Genomic DNA, 19,642 nt, shown 5'->3' on the forward strand with positions numbered 1-19,642 from the left:
GTTCCCTCTCTGTCCCCAGGGCTGGTTTCTCCACAAGCCCTTGTCTTGGCTTCCCCATCTCTGCTTATTCGCTCAATGTGTCTGGCTCAACCCCCTTTGGCATTTTTGGCCTTTCTAGGCACAGTCCCTGAGGCCTGCCCCCCAGCTCCATATCTTATCCTGTCCCCACTGGGGGCCTCACTGGGATCTTTGTCCCCCAGAGCCTACACCTAGCACTTTTTGTTGGATACTAGAAGGTCCACTGAACACTTGGGGTAAGATTCTGAGGGATAAGACAGTCCTTGGGGTTGGGGCCCCTCACCCTTCTTAGGCCTCTGGTTTTTATTTATTAATTATTATTATTTTTAAAAATAGAGATGTGGTCTGGCATGATGTCTCACGCCTGTAATCCCAGCACTTTGGGAGGCTGATCATTTGAGGTCAGGAGTTCGAGACCAGCCTAGCCAACATGGTGAAACTCAGTCTCTACTAAAAATACAAAAATTAGCTGGGCATGGTGGCGCATGCCTGTAATCCCAGCTACTTGGCAATAGAGACTCAGTTTCCAAAAAAAAAAAAAAAAAAAATACAGATGTGATTTTCCCATGTTGCCCAGGCTGGTCTCAAAATCCTGGGTTCAAGGATCCTCCTACCTCGGCCTCCCAAAGTGCTGAGATTATAGGTGTGAGCCACCACACTCAGCTAAACCTCTGTTTTCTGTTTTGTTTGAGACAGAGTCTTGCTCTTTCACCAGGCTGGAGTGCAGTGGTATAATCTTGGCTCACTGCAATCTCCGCCTCCCACATTCAAGCGATTCCCCTACCTCAGCCTCCCAAGTAGCTGGGACTACAGGTGCACACCACAATGCCTGGCTAATTTTTTTTAGTAGAGAGGGGGTTTCACCATCTTGGCCAGGATGGTCTTGATCTCCTGACCTCGTGATCTGCCCGCCTCAGCCTCCCAAAGTGCTGGGATTACAGGTGTGAGCCACCGCGCCCGGCCCAGGCCTCTGGTTTTGAGTCCCAAAACCATTTTCCTAGACTGAGCCACCTCAAGCCCATCTCTTAGCTGGGGACCAGAGCTCCTGTGGATCACAGGCTGGCCTCCCGACTCCCCTAGCTGGGCCGTGCTTCTCACTTGAGGTCCTTCCCACCTGTCAGCTGGTGTGGCAAGAACAAAGCACAGATGCCAAAATAAATGAGGTGCCAGAGTTTGGTTTATTGGCTCATCCAGTGCCAAAGGTCCACTGGGCACCCTCTTCCCAAGGAACCAGGAGCCCCACAGCTCCTGCATTTCTCTTTCTTCTTCATGTGTTCCTCCTGGCCCTGACTGAAGCTGTGGCAGAAGCTGGGGCAGGTGCAAGAAGAGTCTGGGTTCTGCCAGGGGTCTTAGCGCCCAGTCTGCTTGGTACAGGATGGGGACCCTGGACAATAGGGGATAGGCCCCAGGGGCAGAGGAGAGGGACCCACTCAGCAGGGGCCTGTACCAGAGCAGGGGTGGGCCCTGAGGAGCACGGGAGTCCAGCCCAGGGCATAGTGGAAATGGGTGACCTGAAAGGGAGGAAGGTCAAAGGAGCAGGTGAGGGGCCTCGCAGATGCCCGTTCTCTCATGGGCTGGATCCTCTGAGGCTCAGGGTCTAGGAGGGAGGGTTGAGCAGGGAAATGGCTAGTTGACTGTGGGGCTGAGGGTGGGGCTGAGGGTGGGAGGAGGTGACTGCTGGAGGGACAGTCCTTGACCCAAACTCCCCCCAGCCCTAGACCCAGAAAGACACACGCAAACACACAGCCCTGGACCCCCCCTTTTTAATGTGGGAACATGTGGCACTCAGCCCCACCCAATGACCAGGAAAAGAGCCCCCAGCTGCAGCTCTGGCCTGGCCATCCTGGTTGCTGAAGCACACGCCAACCCGTCTTCCACCCACAGCTGCACCTGGAGGCCCCACCCAGAGTCCCTGACATCCTCCCCGTGTGCTCCCGTTCCCCCACGTGTCTTCAGGCCCGTCCTTGGTCCATCTGGGCTAGGACCACCCCCTCCCTGCTCCCAAACCAAGGCGAGCAGTGGAGACACGATAGGACCTCTGAGAAGCGGATGGCTATGGGCTTCAGCAAGGCACTGGGTGGGCGGGGCGGGGCAGGGCGGGGCTGCAGCGGAACAGCAGTGGAGGCCGAGGGGTCCCCACCTCCTTAGGTGGTGGCTCAGTCCTCAGCCTCTGGTCCACCCTCTACCCTCAACCCCCACAGCTGGGCCTCCCTCCTCTTTTCCAAGCCCCTTCCAGTAGAGTGGCCACTGGGCAGGCACCGGAAATGGCCATCTGAGGGGGCCCAGGGGCCTGAGACACCTAGGCTACTGGCACAGTGTGGAGCAGGGGCTGGGTCCGAGGCCCTTCCTGAGGCTTCATCCTTGCTCTGCAGCCTGCGGGGGTGGAGGGTCTCAAGCTGAGTCGCCCCCGCCAGAAGTCTTCTTCTTGGGCCGGGTCTTCAGTGTCTTGGAAGCCAGTGGCTGTGGAAAGAAGGAGGAAGATGGGGCTCAGCTTGGAGCCACCACCCCTTGCCTGTTTCCCCAAGCTCTGGCCAGTGCCCTCACCTCAGCTTTGGGTGCTTTTTTGATGGGTTTGGCCCTCTTGGGAGCTTTGTCTCCCATGTCATCCTCAGAGGCCTCTGTCCGGGAATCTGCCACGTTTGTGCTGGGCCTTAGACCCAGGGCAGGGTCATCTCCTGGGTGCAGGGAGAAAAGGAGATGGGGGAATCTTTCCCATCTGGGCTCCTTGGCCTTGCCCTTGGGGCCCCTCCCCAACCTCAGGCCCTGCCTGTACCTAAGTCCTCAATGGTGTCCAAGAGGCTGCCAGGGCCGGGTCGGAGGCGGCCGTCGGGCCCCTGCAGGGGCAGTGCATCCTCGTCCCGAATCAGGGTCAGGTCCTGCATGCTGAAGCTGCGGAGTTTCTCTGACAGCACCCCCTGGCCCTAGGGTCACCACCACGCACCGGGAGAGCCGGGGAAAGGGGCGGGGTGGAGATAGCGGTCACCATGGTGCTGGCAGCAGCCCAGGCTCGGTGCCCTCCCCACACTGTCTTCACCCAGTACCACACAGACAGAGCTGAGGGCTGGGGCAGGACCACACTTCGCCTCCGGACAGATGCGGAAATGGCTGGACGATGAAAGTGACTTGGCCAGATAGGGGTAGAGCCTGGACTGGAACCTCCAGCTGCACGAGCCCAGAGTCTCTACAGCCCTGAGCACAGGGTGGACGCAAGGGGCCTGGCCAGGGCCCTTTGTACAAGGCGGGGCCCTGGGAATCCGAGCCTCCCCCCATCTCACCTTGGCAGCAGCTGTGACTGCGGCATTGGCGGCCAGGTTCAGGCCCCTCTTGCCCACCCTCATCATGGTCTCATAGCTCTTGTCTCGGGCCTGCGTGATGTACTCGTCGATCTCCTATGGCATTGGAGGGGAAGGGAGAAGAGGAGAGCTGGGCGCTGCTGTCGAGGCCCTGCCCTACCCTTGTTCACCCCTGGACAGAGGCCCCTGCCTGCTCCAGGAGGCCACGGCAGCCCTGTCAGGTCACTTCGGGCTCTGGGCCCCACAGGGAGGGCCAGTCTGTATGAGGCTACAGGCTCTGGGCTGCCTTGGCTTGGGGCAGGCTGGGAGGTAAGCTGAGAGTGGGGGCAAACCTTCTCCTTGTTGGACAGTGTTGGGTGCACGAACTTGCGGTAGAGCACACTGGAGCCCTTGGTGTATGGGGACAGCAGCCATATCACGAAGGCGATCTTCAGTTCAAAGTAGAAGGGGAACCTGTTGGGACAGGGGCAAGCGCGGAGTACAGGGCAGGGAGTTGGGAGGTGCCCTGTGTCTAGCAGCACCGGCCCCGTGTGTGATAGCCCCTCACTCTGAGTGCTCTGGGGTCCCCATGAGGCTCATGGGACTGCTCCTTTCTTTTTCTTTTTCTTTTTTTTTTGAGACACAGTCTGGTTCTGTGGCCCAGGCTGGAGTGCAGTGGCATGAGCTCACTGCAAGCTCCGCCTCCCGGGTTCACGCCATTCTCCTGACTCAGCCTCCCGAGTAGCTGGGACTACAGGCGCCCGCCATCACGCCTGGCTAATTTTTCTATTTTTAGTAGAGTCAGGGTTTCACTGTGTTAGCCAGGATGATCTCGATCTCCTGACCTTGTGATCCGCCCACCTTGGCCTCCCAAAGTGCTGGGATTACAGGCGTGAGCCACCGCGCCCGGCCCGGACTGCTCCTTTCTAATCCAAAAGCATCTGGGGGGCTCAGCTGAGGCTCCAGACAGGAAGGTAAGCAGTGACTCTAGAAGGAATTTCCCCCAGCAGCGACTCTCCTTGCCTCATCCTCTCCCCAAGCCCCAGCCCTGTCACTCCTAGAGAAAACCCCCCTTCCTCTGCCCTAGGGTCAACACCAAGGGAAACTTTCCACCTTGCGACCTTGCTCTCGACTGTGCAGGCCCACACCTGAGTCTTCACCCCTTCCTTTCCTGCCCTCCCTATCATCGAGAGGCCTGGGGCTTCTCTAGCTTGCTGGGGAACCTCCTGCCTCGCCGTGACACGCCCCTCACTTTTCAGGATTGCCCTTCAGTCCCCATAGCGCCTTCTCCTCTGGTCACAAACTCCTTCAGGTCACCTACGTCCTCACAAAGCCCTCATCAAAACTCTCTATTTTGCTGTGTCAAGACACATGTATAGGCCTGGCACAGTGGCCTGTAATCTCCCAGCACTTTGGGAGCCAAGGTGGGAGGATCATCTAAGCCCAGGAGTTCGAGACCAGCTTGACAACACAGCAAAACCCCACCTCTACAAAAAAAAAAAAAAAGAAGCCAGGTGTGGTGGCATGTGCCTGTGGTCCCAGCTACTCAGGAGGTTGGGGTGGGAAGATCACTTCAGCCCAGGATGTCGAGGCTGCAGTAAGCTGAGATCACACCACTGCACTCCAACCTGAATGACAGAGTGAGATTCTACCTCAGAAAAAGAAAAAAAGGCATCTGTATTCACTAACGTCAATTTTTTTTTTTTTACCTCACCACCCTTGCTCTACTCTCAATTTTTTTTTTTTTTTTTTTGTGAGACACAATGTCGTTTTTGTTGCCCAGGCTGGAGTGCAGTGGCATGATCTTAGCTCACCACAACCTCCGCCTCCTGGGTTCAAGCAATTCTCCTGCCTTAGCCTCCCGAGCACCTGGGATTACAGGCATGTGCCACCATGCCCGGCTAATTTAGTATTTTTAGTAGAGACGGGGTTTCACCATGTTGGTCAGGCTGGTCTCGAACTCCTGACCTCAGGTGATCTGCCTGCCTCGGCCTCCCAAAGTGCTGGGATTAAGGCATGAGCCACCGCACCTGGCCAATTTTTTTTTTTTTTTTTTTTTTTAATAGACAGGTCTTGCTGTGTTGCCCAGGCTGATCTCAAACTCTTAGGCTCAAGCGATCCTCCTGCCTTGGCTTCCCAAAGTGCTAGGATTACAAGCAGAAGGTACCACGCCCAGCCTTTACCCTCAAATTTTTTTATTTTTTGAGACTGAGTCCTGTTCTGTCACCAGGCTGAGGTGCAGTGGTGCAGTCTTGGCTCACTGCAACCTCCGTCTCCTGGGTTCAAGCGATTCTTCTGTCTCAGCCTCCCAAGTAGCTGGGATTACAAGCACACGCCATAACGCCTAGCTAATTTTTGTATTTTTAGTAGAGACAGGGTTTCACCATGTTAGCCAGGATGGTCTTGATCTCCTGACCTTGTGATCTGCCTGCCTCGGCCTCCCAAAGTGCTGGGATTACAGGCATGAGCCACTGTGCCCGGCCTTTACCCTCAATTTTTAACCCATCTCTCCATCTCTTTCCTCTCCTAAAACTATTTTTCTCAAATGCAAGGGCCTTATCTCTACATGTAATGATCTCTTGTCCTTTTCCCCTTGGTAACATTCTCTTCTCTTGAGTTCCGATGAACTGTGTTATTAGTTCTCTCTTCCAAGAGGTATCTGATCATTCAGTAAACGTTTTTGAGTTCCTGCTGTGAATGCACAGATGATTAAGACACGTTCCCTGTCCTCAAAGTGCTCATAGTAGTCTAGTAGTCTAGTACGACCTGGGAAATGCCTTGGAAATGCAAGTATCCAGTGTTTATAGGAGTGAATCATATGCCTATTTTACAAATAAGGAAACTGAGGCCTCGAGAGCTGTGACCTGCCTAAGGTCATAGGCAGCATGGCAGAAGCAGGTTTCCTGAATTCCACTGAGGTGCTCTGGTTGCCACCAGAAAGAAACGTGGGGGTTATGTTTGTTCTTACTCCCTTTTTTTTTTTTTTTTTTTTTTTGAGACGGAGTCTCACTCTGTTGCCCAGGCTTACAATGGCATGATCTCGGCTCACTGCAACCTCCACCTCCTGGGTTCAAGCAGTTCTGCCTCAGCCTCCCTAGTAGCTGGGATTACAGGGGCACCACCACGCCCAGCTAATTTTTTTTGTATTTTTAGTGGAGACAGGGTTTCACCATGTTGGCCAGGCTGGTCTCAAACTCCTGACCTCAAATGATCCACCCACCTAGGCCTCCCAAAGTGCTGGGATTACAGGTGTGAGCTACCGCACCCAGCTCTCTTTTCTTTTTTAAGAGACAAGGTCTTGCTCTGTCACTCAGGCTGGAGTGCAGTGGCACGATCATAGCTCACAGCAGCCCCCAACTCCTGGGCTCAAGCGATCTTTCTGTCTCAGCTTCCTGAGTAGCTGGGTCTACAGGCACATGCCACTATACCTGGTTAATATAAAAAATTTTTTAGTAGAGATGAGGTCTCACTGTGTTGCCCAGGTCTATCTCAAACTCCTGGCCTCAGGTGATCCACCAGCCTTGGTCTCCCAAAGTGCTGAGATGACAAGCGTGAGCCCCCTTGCCTGGCACTACTATGTCTGTTCTTCTACAGGTCAAGTTAAGCATGAGAGGGGAGATATCAAGGACCCCAAGAAATTGTCAGGAGTGGGAGGAGCTTCACTCCCAGGCCCAATCTTTTGTTTGGCTGGCCGGGTAGAAACAGGCAGAGGCCCTGGGTCCTGAGATGCAGGAGGGGATGCTGGACCTCACCAGGAGAGCACTATATCCGTGAGTGTCTCGGCCGTGGTGAAGAAGGCAAAGACGATCCAGTACATCATCCATTTCACCTGAGGGACAGAGGAAAGCGCTCACTGGGGCATGGGGCTGAGGGACACCCAGGACCCCAACTCTGCCTGTCGAACATGCCTGGTTAGAACACCCAGGACCCCACTTCTGCCTGCCAGCCATGTTGGAGGCACTGTGCAGGACACCCAGGGCCCTCCTTTGCTGGTGGGTCTTGTTAGTGGCTGACAGCATTGATGCAAAGTCACCCCCATCTGTAATAGGACCCAGTGTCCTCCCCTCTCTCTGCCATGTGGGTTGGGTAGGGGGTGAAGGGTCATCCACTCACATATTCCTTCACGTTTTTTGTCTTCACGGCCTTGTAGGAAGAATAGGCTGGGTACAAGGTGCCAAAGATGAGCCTAGGGAGGCAGGCATGGTTACTGGGCCCCTCAGCCAAGGGTAGTGGCCTCTCCCTCCCAGCTCTGCATCAGACCCTGGGTAAATAATGGGAAGAGGGACAGAACTCCCTGCTGGACTGATGAACTCAGGTCAGGGGTTAAGGTCAAAGCAGCATGGAACATGCCCAGCTAGCTAGGGTGATGCGCTTCCCTCCTCCACTATTCAGTTTTTCTCCAGCCCTGGGGGCAGGGAAAGGCCCAGAGGCCAGAGGGTCCAGTGTGGTCCCTTGCGCCATGATCCTTGGTTATGCACAAACATGTCATGGGGACTGGGAGTCAGGTCACTGCCACAGGGTGTCTTCCTTCTTGACCTCATGCCCTTTCACACCCATCTGCCCTTACCCTCTACCTCCCTGTCTCAGAGCCAGGCTCTGCGAGGGAACCTGACACCACCTAACAGGGCACCCTTACCTGGCAGTCAGAGGTACCACTGTGGCCCTGGGGCCCTAGGGAACAAAGGGCACAGGGGCAGGAGGCCCTGAGAGAGGCAAAGAGGCTTATTCCCCCATGTAAACACCACAGGGATGGGGCTCAGGGGAGGGCCCCCGCTGGTGATCCAGCTACCGAGTGCAGACAAGACACAGGCTAGGAAAGAAGAGGACCGATGCCCTTTGGGGCTTACCCAGGCAAGAGAGAAGCAGCCACCCTGAAGGCCACATGGAGGCGTGAGACCCCTCCATTCCCCCTGTGGTGGATGGGGGAAGAGAAGGAGTCTAGAGGAAACCAGGACAGAAGCACTTGGCCAGCCCGGCTGCACCGAATGGGAAGGGAGCAGGGTGGGGCTGCCGGTGTCAGTCCACAACGGTGGAGGCCGAGGGGCAGTGTCCTCATTAGGGCAGGGAATAACTCGGAGGCCCACAAGGAGCTCCTGTCAGGCTCAGCCCCTTGACAATGTGTGGGTGCCTCCTGTTTCCACATGGACAGGCCGGATACTTCCAAACTGCCTGGTGCAAGTGGAGTGCGGGGCAGAATCCTCAAGGACAAAGTCTGGGGTCGTGGAGAATGGTGTGAGTTCCCTCCTGGGGCCCGGGGAGGTGCCAGAGACATGGCTCCACAGTGTGGCTGGCAGCCTGGAATGAAGGCCACCGAGCGTCCTCCCCCAGCGGCGTCCACAATCCCAGGCTGAGCACATACATCCCCTCTCCCAGTTACCTCTCACACTTTGTCCTCCGAGCATTTCTGCTTCCCGATACCCAAACTTCCTCCCTAGGGGGCCTAAGGGCATGTGCTCTCTCCCCAGTCTCCTGACAGTGAGTGGAAGGGAAAGGCCAAAGGGCCTGGTGATGGCTCTGAGCTGCAGAATGATGATGAGGCCCTGCCTTGCTCCACTCTCTTCCATCACCCTGTTCCCTCCCCGAGAGGGACAGGGCCCGGGTCTGAGGACCTCCTCCAGCCCAGACCTGCTAGGTGGGGGAGGGGACGCGCCTGCCTTCCCTTTTAAATCAAGCCGTGCTGCTCAGCCCCTAGGATGGGCGCAGGAGCAAGGACGGTAGAAATAAAAGAGGTTATTAATAAAGAATGTGGGTGAGGTCCCTGGGAAGCCGGGCCTACCACGCTCCCCTAATATTCCCCTCTCCAGTCCTGGGTGCCACATCTCCATGTCTCTGGGGACCCCAAATAAGGACGCAGCGCCTTTAGGTGACTCTGCTGCACCAAGCTTCGGAGAAGTCCACCCGGGCTTTAACAACCCCGCCCTCCATCACAGCCCGCATCACCCCCCTCGCCGCCGCACTCACACCACCAGGCGAGAGATGATCCAGGACACCATGGCGGGGCCGGGCGCGGCGCGGGGCGGGAACCCGGCCCGCCCGAGGATGCAGCTGCCTGAGGCCGAGCGGCGGCGGCGGCGGCGGCGGCGGCGGCAGCAGGAGCCGCAGTAGCAGCAGCAGCCGCTGCAGCAGCCGCCGCGGGGGCAGCGGAGCGCCCAGCGCCGCCGTTAAAGGGGAGGTCCCTGCCGCAGCGGCGGGCCGTGGGCGGCGGCGGCGGCGGCTCTTAAAGGGGAGGCCGGGAGGCCGCGGCGGCGCGCCCCCAGCACCTGCTGTGGCCGGGCATGCGCCTCCGACCCTCAGTCCCCTGCCTTCCTCGAATCGCTTGTTCATCTTTCTTGGGTTTCAAGCCCTAGGCTGTTGTGGAGGTCTCCATGGTTACATCTTGAAATCGACCCCTGCCCACCTCCTGCCCTGCCCACATCAAGCGCTTACTGTGTGCCAGCCCCTGTGCTAAGAGCTTCACTGCGTTGCCAGTGAATTCTCTTGACCACCCTATAAGGCAGGTGCTATAAATGCCCTCATTTTGAAGATAAGGGAATGAGAAGCTTAAGGTTCAATAATCTGTCGAGTCACAAAGCCACCGAGTCATGCTGCTAAGATAACCCCAGGAAGCCTACTTTAAACAGGTTACATCCCCAACTGCTGACTAGCAAACTCTCCTCCTCATCACAGGCCCTGGAGACATCCACCTGAGCTCCTGACTCACAAGTACAGCCGCACCTGTTCACCCCACTCCTTCTCACCCCCGTTAAAAGAGGATCTCCCCTGGCCAGATCCGTTTTGTTTTTTTGAGACAGGGTCTCACTCTGTCGCTCACGCTGGAGTGCAGTGGCACAACCTCAGCACACCTCCTGGGTTTGAGTGATCCTCCCACCTTAGCCTCCCGAGTAGCTGGGACTACAGGCCCAAGCCACAACCAGCTAATTTTTTTTTTTTTTTTTTTTGTCAAGACAGGGTTTTGCAATATTGCCCAGGCTGGTCTCAAACTCCTGAGCTCGAGCGATCCACCCGCCTCAGCCTCCCAAAGTGCTGGGATCACAGGTGTGAGTCACCGGGCTGCTGGTCTGCTTTTTCACGTTGTCAGCTCCTTAGCTTTGCAGGGGAACAGAGCTTTATGCTCTCAATGTGGTTACTGACAACAAAGTGTCAACCTTCTTTTCAAACAGAGGGGCTGGGAGAGGGTTCTGGGGCTCCAGTTCCACCCCCATCAGCAAGCACTAGTGGCAGTGAATGTCCTGATTCTAAAGACATTTATATCCAGAATGTAGGCTAGCCTGCCTCCTGACCTTCAGTAAAGCAACCAACTTCCCACCATCCACCAACCCCCCAGCCCTATTGCTCTCCTTTCCTGTCCCATTTTAAAGCTTCAGCATTCCTCTACCCTTTATGTTGAGGTGTAATCCTTCGGGTGACCACAGCATCAACCTGTGCCCATCTGGGCTGAAAGGACACATTCAGAACTGTGTATTTCAAAGAGTCATGGTCTTATTCAAGCTCAGTATCCTTGATCCACACAATGGTCTATTTCTAACCTGATAAATTATATTTCCAGGTTCAAACACTTTGGAAGATGTTTCCCAAAAGGTTCCAGAGAAGCAACCTCTGATAACCCCTCTTGCTATTCTTCACAACTTCCTCTCCAGAAAGCCTCTTCTAATTGGAATGCAGTCTGTTCTCACCTCACAATGAAACACTTTAATTACTGCTTGATAAATCCCACATGAGTGTCTCCCACCATCTAAGGTGGATCTATGTCCGCACATTACATGTGGGCAGCCAGGCCACCTGCTTAAGAATCCCACCACAGACTGTCCAACTTTGCTGAGACCACACACAATGGCCCTTCCCCCCAGACTCTGCCACAGGAAGGGAGGACCCCACCTTTCCCAGTCCATTCACAGAGCATGAAGTATGGGGAAACATGTCTCTCTTCCTACCCTCTAACTCATGTGGCCCCTCCCCTTACCCCCAATTCCCCAAACCATACTAACCTCACCCTAGCAATTTCCCTTCTCCCAACATGGCACAGCCTCAACAAGCAAAGAAAAATATCTGGGTGTAGCACAGTTATGAAGACCTGAAAACGAATCCCCCACCTCCAACCCAACTCCCAATCTAATGATGATTTTAGAAGGGTTGGTATGCAAATAATTTAGTCCACTCCAAACAGATTTGTTAGATTTTTAATAAGAACATGGAAATCCCAATCAGCCCTTCAACAAAATTAAAATACAGAAAGTGAAATTAAAAGTATTCTACATTAAATGACTTTTATTTAAAAAAAAAAGTAACTGTGAACATATAAACAGCCTGCAGGGCACTACAGTACAGCTGGAGAGAGATACATTTTCCAATGTACCTATGGGCCAATGAATTCCACCATTTTCAAATAAATGCTTAATCAGACTCCACTCAGTTGGAAGGTTTTGCTGAAAATATTTCTGGATAAAAAACAAAAAACCTCATGTTGGAAATCAACTGTCCTTCCCATTTGGAAACGTTAAGAGGAGTCCCCAGGGAACACTGGTAATAGGTGAAAATGGTTCCTGGAGTCACCAGTGTTGTACACACACGGGGAACACACCACAGCTCAGACGTGACAAAGTTCCTTCTCATAGGACTGTTCCCTCAAGGTAAGACTAAGATGGGAGGGGGAGAAACTAAAAGAATCCTAAAAAAGCCAATTTTAAAAAATTCTGCTTTGGCTGATTTTGTGCTATAATGGGTAGCTGATTTCTAAAAATCATATTTCTTCAAAGAGTTTTATATCGAAAGGAAGACTAAATGTAATGTGCCTTTCCTCATAATCCAGGAAAACAACTGTGGTATTTCAAAAATTCTAAAAATATCTACTTTCATGAAATAGTAACTATTTCACTACAAACCTATTTTTCACTAAATACACACATTTCCTAATCCTGGAGCCTCCTGGGAAAAGCAGTGGGTTCTCCCTGGGTCTTGCCAGACTCCGGTGTTCACAGGAGAGTGTGGGGAATGGCTTCACCCCGTCTCCTGGGATGGGCTTTGTCAGAGGTCACGTGCAGAGACGCTATCAGACTTCCACCAGGCATGTTTAAGCAATTACCCCATACTTGTACCAGTTATGTGATTTCCCCTACCTCCAAACACATTCCCATTTAACTAGGCACAAGAAGAAAAGAAAAGAAAGGTGTGCCCATGAATCTCAAATCAGGAGAATGTGTAGGAAAGCCCCGCCATGTTCAGGCAATTCGGATTTCCAAAAGGCCACAGGATAGGATGTGGCACTCTTGGCTTGGAGTCTCAAACTGTGTGTGTCAACAGTACGACTTTCCTGTGTCAACCTTCAGTGTTGAGGCAGCGTAGAATAGAGTGGCTGGAGAGTTTGGAATACTGACCACACTGGCTCCGGGTGAAGGGCCTTTGCTCCAGCAAAGAGCCCTGCCGTTCCCTGTAAGTGTTGTGAGTGAAAGACCTGCTTCGCAGGGGAGCTTGGAGTTTCTCCATGTCTAGGACCTTGCCAGTTTGGATTCATGAGCCTTGAGGGTGCCAACCGCATCTTTCACTGCATGGTAAATGATGTTCTTCACCTAGAAAGGGTAAACAGCAAAGTCAGTCCACGGCAGCCCCATGCAAACGTATGTTCTACCTTGACTGTAAGCCTACTGGTTTAGTGGGGAAACTCCCAACAAGGACTGTGCGTTCCTGTATCAATCCCCACAGTCATTTACAAATCACATAGGGCATAAGGTCTGTACTCAAAAAAGAATACTGAAGTTATGTGAAAGGCTATTTGATCACCATCATTTAAGTGCTTACTATGTCCTGGGCAGGCGATGTTGCTGAGCTCTTTATGTGGACCTTCACTTAATCCTTGCCAGAATCCTATGAGGTAGGTTCTATTATTATCACGCCCAATTTACAGAGAAGAAACTGAGGAAACTAAGGCCACAGTGAACACCTGGAGAAATTTGCTTCCTTATATAGTTAAGAGGCTTCCTTAAGGTTCTACAGCTAATAAGGATGCATTAAAACAAGAGGGGAAAGCAGGATTATGGCCTATTTTTTCTCTTCGTGCTTATATGTTTTCTGATTTGGATATATGACCTGTGAAATTGGAACACACAATAAAAGTTATTGAAAAAAGTAAACAGGCATATTAAAGTAAAGATAATGAAGACAGTTTTCTTTTAAAGGGCTGACAAGAGAGTTGAGGTTATTTCTGCAGAGGAAAAGTGGGGAAAAGCAAAGGGGAAGGGTACATGGGGGCTTCAACCATGTATATGTATGTGTGCTGTAATTTCTTAAGCTGGGTCATGGGCATCCAAGTCCCTCTTATGCTATTCTCCATTAATTTTTTTGCATTGCTTCAACAAAGATTTATCAATACCTACTATGTGTCAGACATTGTGCTAAGGAAAAGCAGTGAGTAAAAAAGTAAAATTCCTGCCTTCATAGAGCTCAAATAGCTTACATTCTAGTAGGGTTAAGTAACAGATTTAAAAAAAATATATATATATATATATACACACACACACACACACACACACACACACACTACAGAAAAAATAAAGCACTGAAAGTGGGACTGGGAGTGCTGGAGCAGGAATTGTTATTCTAAACAGGGTAGTCAGGAGAGGTCTTTTTGTTTTTGAGATGGAGTCTAACACTGTTGCCCAGGCTGGAGCGCAGTGGCGCCATCTCAGCTCACTGCAACCTCTGCCTCCTGGGTTCAAGCGATTCTCCTGTCTCAGCCTCCTGAGTAGCTGGGACTACAGGCGCCCGCCACCACGCCTGGCTAATTTTTGTATTTTTAGTAGAGACAAGGGTTTCACCATATTGGCCAGGCTGGTCTTGAACTCCTAACCTTGTGATCTGCCCACCTCGGCCTCCCAAAGTGTTGGGATTACAGGCATGAGCCACTGCGCCCAGCCTGGTTTTTGTTTTTAAATAAAGAGACAGAGTCTGTTGCCCAGGCTGGAGTGTAGTGGGGCGATCATAGGTCACGATAGCTTCAAAACTCCTGGGCTCAAGTGATCCTCCCACTTCAGCCTCCTGAGTGGCTGTGACTGCAGACACACACCCAACATCCCTAGCTCAAGGAAAGGTGTTATGGGTAAGGTGACATGTTACCTTTATATTCTCATTCTATCTAAACACCAATGTTGCATGGGCACAGTGACTCACACCTGTAATCTCAGCATTTTGGGAAGCCGAGGCAGGTGGATCACCTGAGGTTGGGAGTTCAAGACCAGCCTGGCCAACATGGCGAAACCCCGTTTCTACTAAAAATACAAAAATTAGCTTGGTGTGGTGACGTGTGCCTGTAATCCCCAGATACTTGGGAGGCTGAGGCAGGAGAATCGCTTGAACTCGGGAGGCAGAGGTTGCAGTGAGGCAAGATCACGCCACTGCACTGCAGCCTGGGCAACAGAGCGGGACTCCATCTTGATAAATAAACAAACAAAAACCAATGTTGATTATACTTTGTATTAAAACTTTATGGTTGGCTGGGTGCAGTGGCTCACTCCTGTCATTCCAGCGCTTTGGGAGGTAGAGGCAGGCAGATCACCTGAAGTCAGGAGTTCAAGACCAGCCTGGCCAAAATGGTGAAACCACGTCTCTACCAAAAAATACAAAAATTATCTGGGTGTGGTGGCGCATGCCTGTAATCCCAGCTACATAGGAGGCTGAGGCAGGAGAATCACTTGAACCCAGGAGATGAAGGATGCAGTGAGCCAAGATCACACCATTGCACTTTAGCTTTGGCGACAGAGTAAGACCCTGTCCTCAAAAAAAAAAAAAAAAAAGAACAGCCAGCCAGGGTGGCTCACATCTGTAATCCCAGCACTTTAGGAGGTTGAGGCAGGTGGATCATGAGGTCAGGAGTTCAAGACCAGCCTGGTCAAGATGGTGAAACCCCGTCTCTATTAAAAAACTACAAAAATGAGCTGGGCACAGTGGCAGGTGCCTGTAATTCCAGCTACCTGAGATGCTGAGGCAGGAGAACTGCTTGAACTCAGACGGCAGAGGTTGCAGTGAGCCAATATCATGCCACTGCACTCCAGCGTGGGTGACAGACTGAGACTCTGTCAAAAAAAAAAAAAAAACAAAAGAAAAAAAAAGAAAGAAGCTGGGTGCGGTGGCTCACGCCTGTAATTCCAGCACGTTGGGAGGCTGAGATGGGCGGATCATGAGGTCAGGAGATCGAGACCATCCTGGCTAACAAGGTGAAACCCCGTTTCTACTAAAAATACAAAAAATTAGCCCAGTGTGGTGGCGGGCACCTATAGTCTCAGCTACACGGGAGGCTGAGGCAGGAGAATGGCATGAACCCGGGAGGTGGAGGTTGCAGTGAGCCGAGATCACACCACTGCACTGCAGCCTGGGCGACAAGGCAAGACTCCGTCTCAAAAAAAAAAAAAAAAAAAAAGAAAGAAAGAAAGAAAAGAAAAGAAAGGAAAAGGCACATCAAACTCAGAGTTGAAAGTGACTGAATCTACCAGCAATTAAGAAAAACCTCTTTTGGCTGGGTGCGGTGGCTCACGCCTGTAATCCCAGCACTTTGGGAGGCCGAGGCAGGTGGATCACAAGGTCAAGCAATCAAGACCATCCTGGCTAACACGGTGAAACCCCATCTCTACTAAAAATACAAAAAAATAGCCAGGCGTGGTGGCAGACGCCTGTAGTCCCAGCTACTTGGGAGGCTGAGGCAGGAGAATGGCGTGAACCTGGGAGGAAGAGGTTGCAGTGAGCCGAGATCATGCCACTGCACTCCAGCCTGGGCAACAGAGAGAGACTCTGTCTTAAAAAAAAAAAAAAAAAAAGAAAGAAAGAAAGAAAGAAAGACAGACAGACAGAAAGAAAGACCTCTTCAATCTGATCTATCAACAACCAAAGAAAATACACTTGAACCACAGGCATGCCAGAAAAAAAGAGGCCACAGTGAAAGCCTAGAGAACTTTGCTTCCTTATTCTGTTTTTTTTTTTTTGAGAGGGTGTCTCGCTCTGTCACCCAGGCTGGAGTGCAGTGGCGCGATCTCAGCTCACTGCAACCTCTGCCTCCCAGGTTCTAGCGATTCTCCTGTCTCAGCCTCCCGAGTAGCTAGGACTACAGGTGTGTGCCACCAGGCCTGGCTAATTTTTTGTATTTTTAGTAGAGATGGGGTATCAACATATTAGCCAGGATGATCTCGATCTCCTGACCTCGTGATCCACCCACCTTGGCCTCCCAAAGTGCTGGTATTACAGGCATGAGCCACCGTGCCCGGTTCTCTTTGTTCTTTTTATGCAACTAAACTATCTAAATGTATTAATGATGAAATTCTGCCTTAAAATTCCCATCCATTTCAAGAGCAGAGGAAACCTAACCTGATTGTTCAGCTCTGCTCTACAAGGGGATACAGTTCTTAGGGACATGAAATGTAATCCCTAGCAGAGCTCTAAGAAATTGAGTTTGCATAGAAATCTGCTATGAGAAGCAGCTTCGGCGCAACATTTATTCTCAAAAACATGCCTAGAACACACTGCCATAGTGCTTTTCCCACCTTTTGGGGAGGTCTGTCTAGTTAGTTACTAACACTAGTAATACTGTAACTCTGAAGGGGAGAGAAATGAGGACTGTCACAACAGAAATGATTACGTTAAGCAGTGGCTCACACCTGTATTCCCAGTACTTTGTGAGGCTGAGGTGAGAGGATATCTTGAGCCCAGTAGTTTGAGACCAGCCTGGGCAACATAGACCCCATTCTATTAAAAAGAAGAAAAACTTTTTTTTTTTGTTTTGTTTTGCTGTCACCCAGGTTGGAGTGCACTGGCATGATTTCGGCTCACTGCAACCTCCGCCTCCCAATTCAAACAATTCTCCTGCCTCAGTTTCCTGAGTAGCTGGGACTACAGATATGCCCCATCATGCCCAGCTAATTTTTGTAAAAAAGAAGAAAAACTTTAAAAAACAATTAAATGTGTCCTAAAATGACTCCATATCTTCAAACTTCTTCCCTGCATCATTTCTCCTCCACAATTAGACCTTCGGAGAATACCCTCAGAAAGGAGAATGTGCTTTCTGTGTAATGTATATGAGTATGCAATGAGAAGACAGAGTGGGGTAGGAGGAGGAGTTATTTACCTGCAGTTTATCCTCATGATTTGTATGAGTGTTAGAGAGATGCCTGAATTCCTGAGTCAGGCGGAAACAGTGCTTTACATGTTCTGGAGATACAAAGTCTTCTGCTACTTTTATGCAACTGTATAGATTGTGAACCTGCGAGGGGCAAAGTGCAGAGGGTAAATATCAGACATTAGAGATTCAATAATATATGGAAAACGTCCATGATATAGTTAAAAAAAACCTTAAGAAATATGTATAATATTTCTATTTTTATAACAACACAGAAAAGCTGTAAGTGCAAATGTATAAATAAAAACAACGGCCAGGTGCAGTGGCTCATGCCTGTAATCCCAGCACTTTGGGAGGCTGAGGCAGGTTGATTGCTTGAGCTCAGGAGTTCAAGACCAGCCTAGGCAACATGGTGAAACCCAGTCTCTACCACAAAAAAAAAAAAAAAAAAAAAGGAAAAAAAATACATAAAAACATTAGTATTTGCACATAAAATGCTCTGGAAAAATATACACCAACTGTTAACAGTAGGCTACCTCTGAGGAAAGCAACTAGATTGGGAAAGTAGGATAAGGGGATTGATAAGAAGAGTATGCTACAAGTAGCGGAGCTAGGACTTGTCACTTTTTCTTTAATAGCTTGCATTGTTTTAAATTTTTTTTTTTTTTGAGACCGAGTTTTGCTCTTGTTGCCCAGGCTGGAGTGCAATGGCGCGATCTTGGCTCACTGCAACCTCCACCTCCTGGGTTCAAGTGATTCTCCTGCCTCAGCCTCCTGAGTAGCTGGGATTATAGGCATGTGCCACCACGCCTGGCTAATTTTGTATTTTTAGTAGAGATGGGGTTTCACCATGTTGGTCAGGCTGGTCTTGAACTCCCGACCTCAGGTGATCTGCCTGCCTCGGCCTCCCAAAGTGCTGGGATTACGGGTGTGAGCCACTGTGTCCAGCCCTGTTTAAAAATTTTTAAATGAGCCTTAATGTTACAAGGAAGAAAATAAAAGCATAAAACAAGTTGCAGCATAAGAGAAATCAGTCTGATCTAGCTACTTAAATCTCTTGGTAGATTAGCAAGAAAGACAGAAATAAGAAGCCCATGGAACTGTCCAGCCCAACCCCCAAGCAGGAACCCACCTGGTGTGGGGCTCCAGCAGGTATGAAAACAGCATCACCTAGGAACTGCACGATAGCCCAGCCTTGCACACCATACTCCTCATAGAGTCGCTTACGGAGGGTCTGGTCCAGGTACCAACTTTGGTCATGAATTGGGTCATGATCAGGGGGGTTCTCTTGGCCTTGTTCTTCTCCAACCTAAAGCCACAATCAAATCCAAAGATGGGAAAATTAAACATTATTGACAGTATAAATCCAACTTGCTGTAGCAATGTCCTAAGATGGAGTGGGGATGGCAAAACTTTATTCTAGTCAACATCCTCTAGGTATGGATTCAGGTCTTTGGGCTTTGCCACCAGAGATACCATGGCCAACACGTCTTTAATGCCAAGGGACTCTACATGAGAAACCCTAGATAGGGTGTCTCAGCATCCAGACCCTTGATATGTGAGCTGGGAGCACAGCCCACCCAGGCGCATACCTTTCGGAGCAGCTCCCGGATCTTCTCTGCATCCTTGGCTGCATAGATGTGCCATAAAGCACCTGGCTTCTCTTTTCCATCATGAATCCTCTGCTTTGTCACCTCATCAGCATCTCCCTCATCAATTGTCTTGAGTACCTCTGAAAAGGGCAAAATGACATTTTCAATGTAGTCAGCCATTTCAGTACCACTGAGTGAAACGAAATGTCCAGTTCAAACAAACTGAGTTTTTACTCTTCTCCATCTCTGGAATAATGTAATGCAGAATCAAAGAATCAAAATTCATACTGGTCTAAGCTGCCTACACACAGAACAACATTAAACCTTCCTTACTTATTAGAGATTCAGCATTTTTGGAGGTATAATTTCCCCTTAACACATACTTTTTGCTTAAACTGTGTAGCCATATCTTATGTTTAACTTGCAGGTTATTTTCCGCTACAAGTATATGGAGTCTATATATGTTCTCAAGACCCCTTCAAACACTAGGATTCTGAATTGAAGTTCACAGAGCATAAAGCACCACTGGCAAGTGAAGAGGGTTGGCTTCTAATGCTTGTCTATTATAATGACCTAAAAAACACCATCATGAATGTTGCAGGTGTGCAGAATCCAAGGCAAATGTAGGCTGGGCATGGTGGCTCATGTCTATAATCCCAGCACTTTGA

At 50.7% G+C, this 19,642-nt stretch overlaps 2 protein-coding genes across 3 annotated transcripts in view; both read right to left on the reverse strand.

Annotated features, from left to right (window-relative positions):
- Positions 1 to 1,177: 1,177 nt before the first annotated feature.
- Positions 1,178 to 9,448, reverse strand: REEP2 (receptor accessory protein 2). 2 transcript variants are annotated; one of them, XM_008014565.3, is made up of 8 exons: positions 9,252 to 9,448; positions 7,404 to 7,476; positions 7,043 to 7,119; positions 3,644 to 3,764; positions 3,294 to 3,407; positions 2,792 to 2,939; positions 2,563 to 2,693; positions 1,178 to 2,478 (listed from the first exon to the last, which is right to left on the reverse strand). In XM_008014565.3, the coding sequence occupies exons 1-8, from the start codon at positions 9,281 to 9,283 to the stop codon at positions 2,410 to 2,412; spliced, it is 765 nt and encodes a 254-aa protein (XP_008012756.1). In that variant the 5' UTR covers positions 9,284 to 9,448; the 3' UTR covers positions 1,178 to 2,409. The 2 variants fall into 2 exon arrangements, with proteins under 2 accessions (XP_008012756.1, XP_008012758.1); XM_008014567.3 differs by having other exon boundaries at positions 2,792 to 2,933; positions 9,252 to 9,447.
- A 2,005-nt stretch (positions 9,449 to 11,453) lies between these two features.
- The window catches only part of KDM3B (lysine demethylase 3B), an 84,552-nt gene continuing 76,363 nt past the window's right edge, over positions 11,454 to 19,642 (reverse strand). The window contains exons 21-24 of the mRNA XM_008014569.3: positions 18,975 to 19,114; positions 18,515 to 18,691; positions 17,392 to 17,526; positions 11,454 to 12,853 (exon numbers count right to left, since the gene is read on the reverse strand). Coding sequence (XP_008012760.1) covers positions 12,773 to 12,853; positions 17,392 to 17,526; positions 18,515 to 18,691; positions 18,975 to 19,114 — 533 coding nt within the window. The 3' untranslated portion in view covers positions 11,454 to 12,772. The remainder of the gene's footprint in view (positions 12,854 to 17,391; positions 17,527 to 18,514; positions 18,692 to 18,974; positions 19,115 to 19,642) is intronic.

This window comes from Chlorocebus sabaeus, chromosome 23 (assembly GCF_047675955.1).
Source record: "Chlorocebus sabaeus isolate Y175 chromosome 23, mChlSab1.0.hap1, whole genome shotgun sequence".
Taxonomy (NCBI): Eukaryota; Metazoa; Chordata; class Mammalia; order Primates; family Cercopithecidae; genus Chlorocebus; species Chlorocebus sabaeus.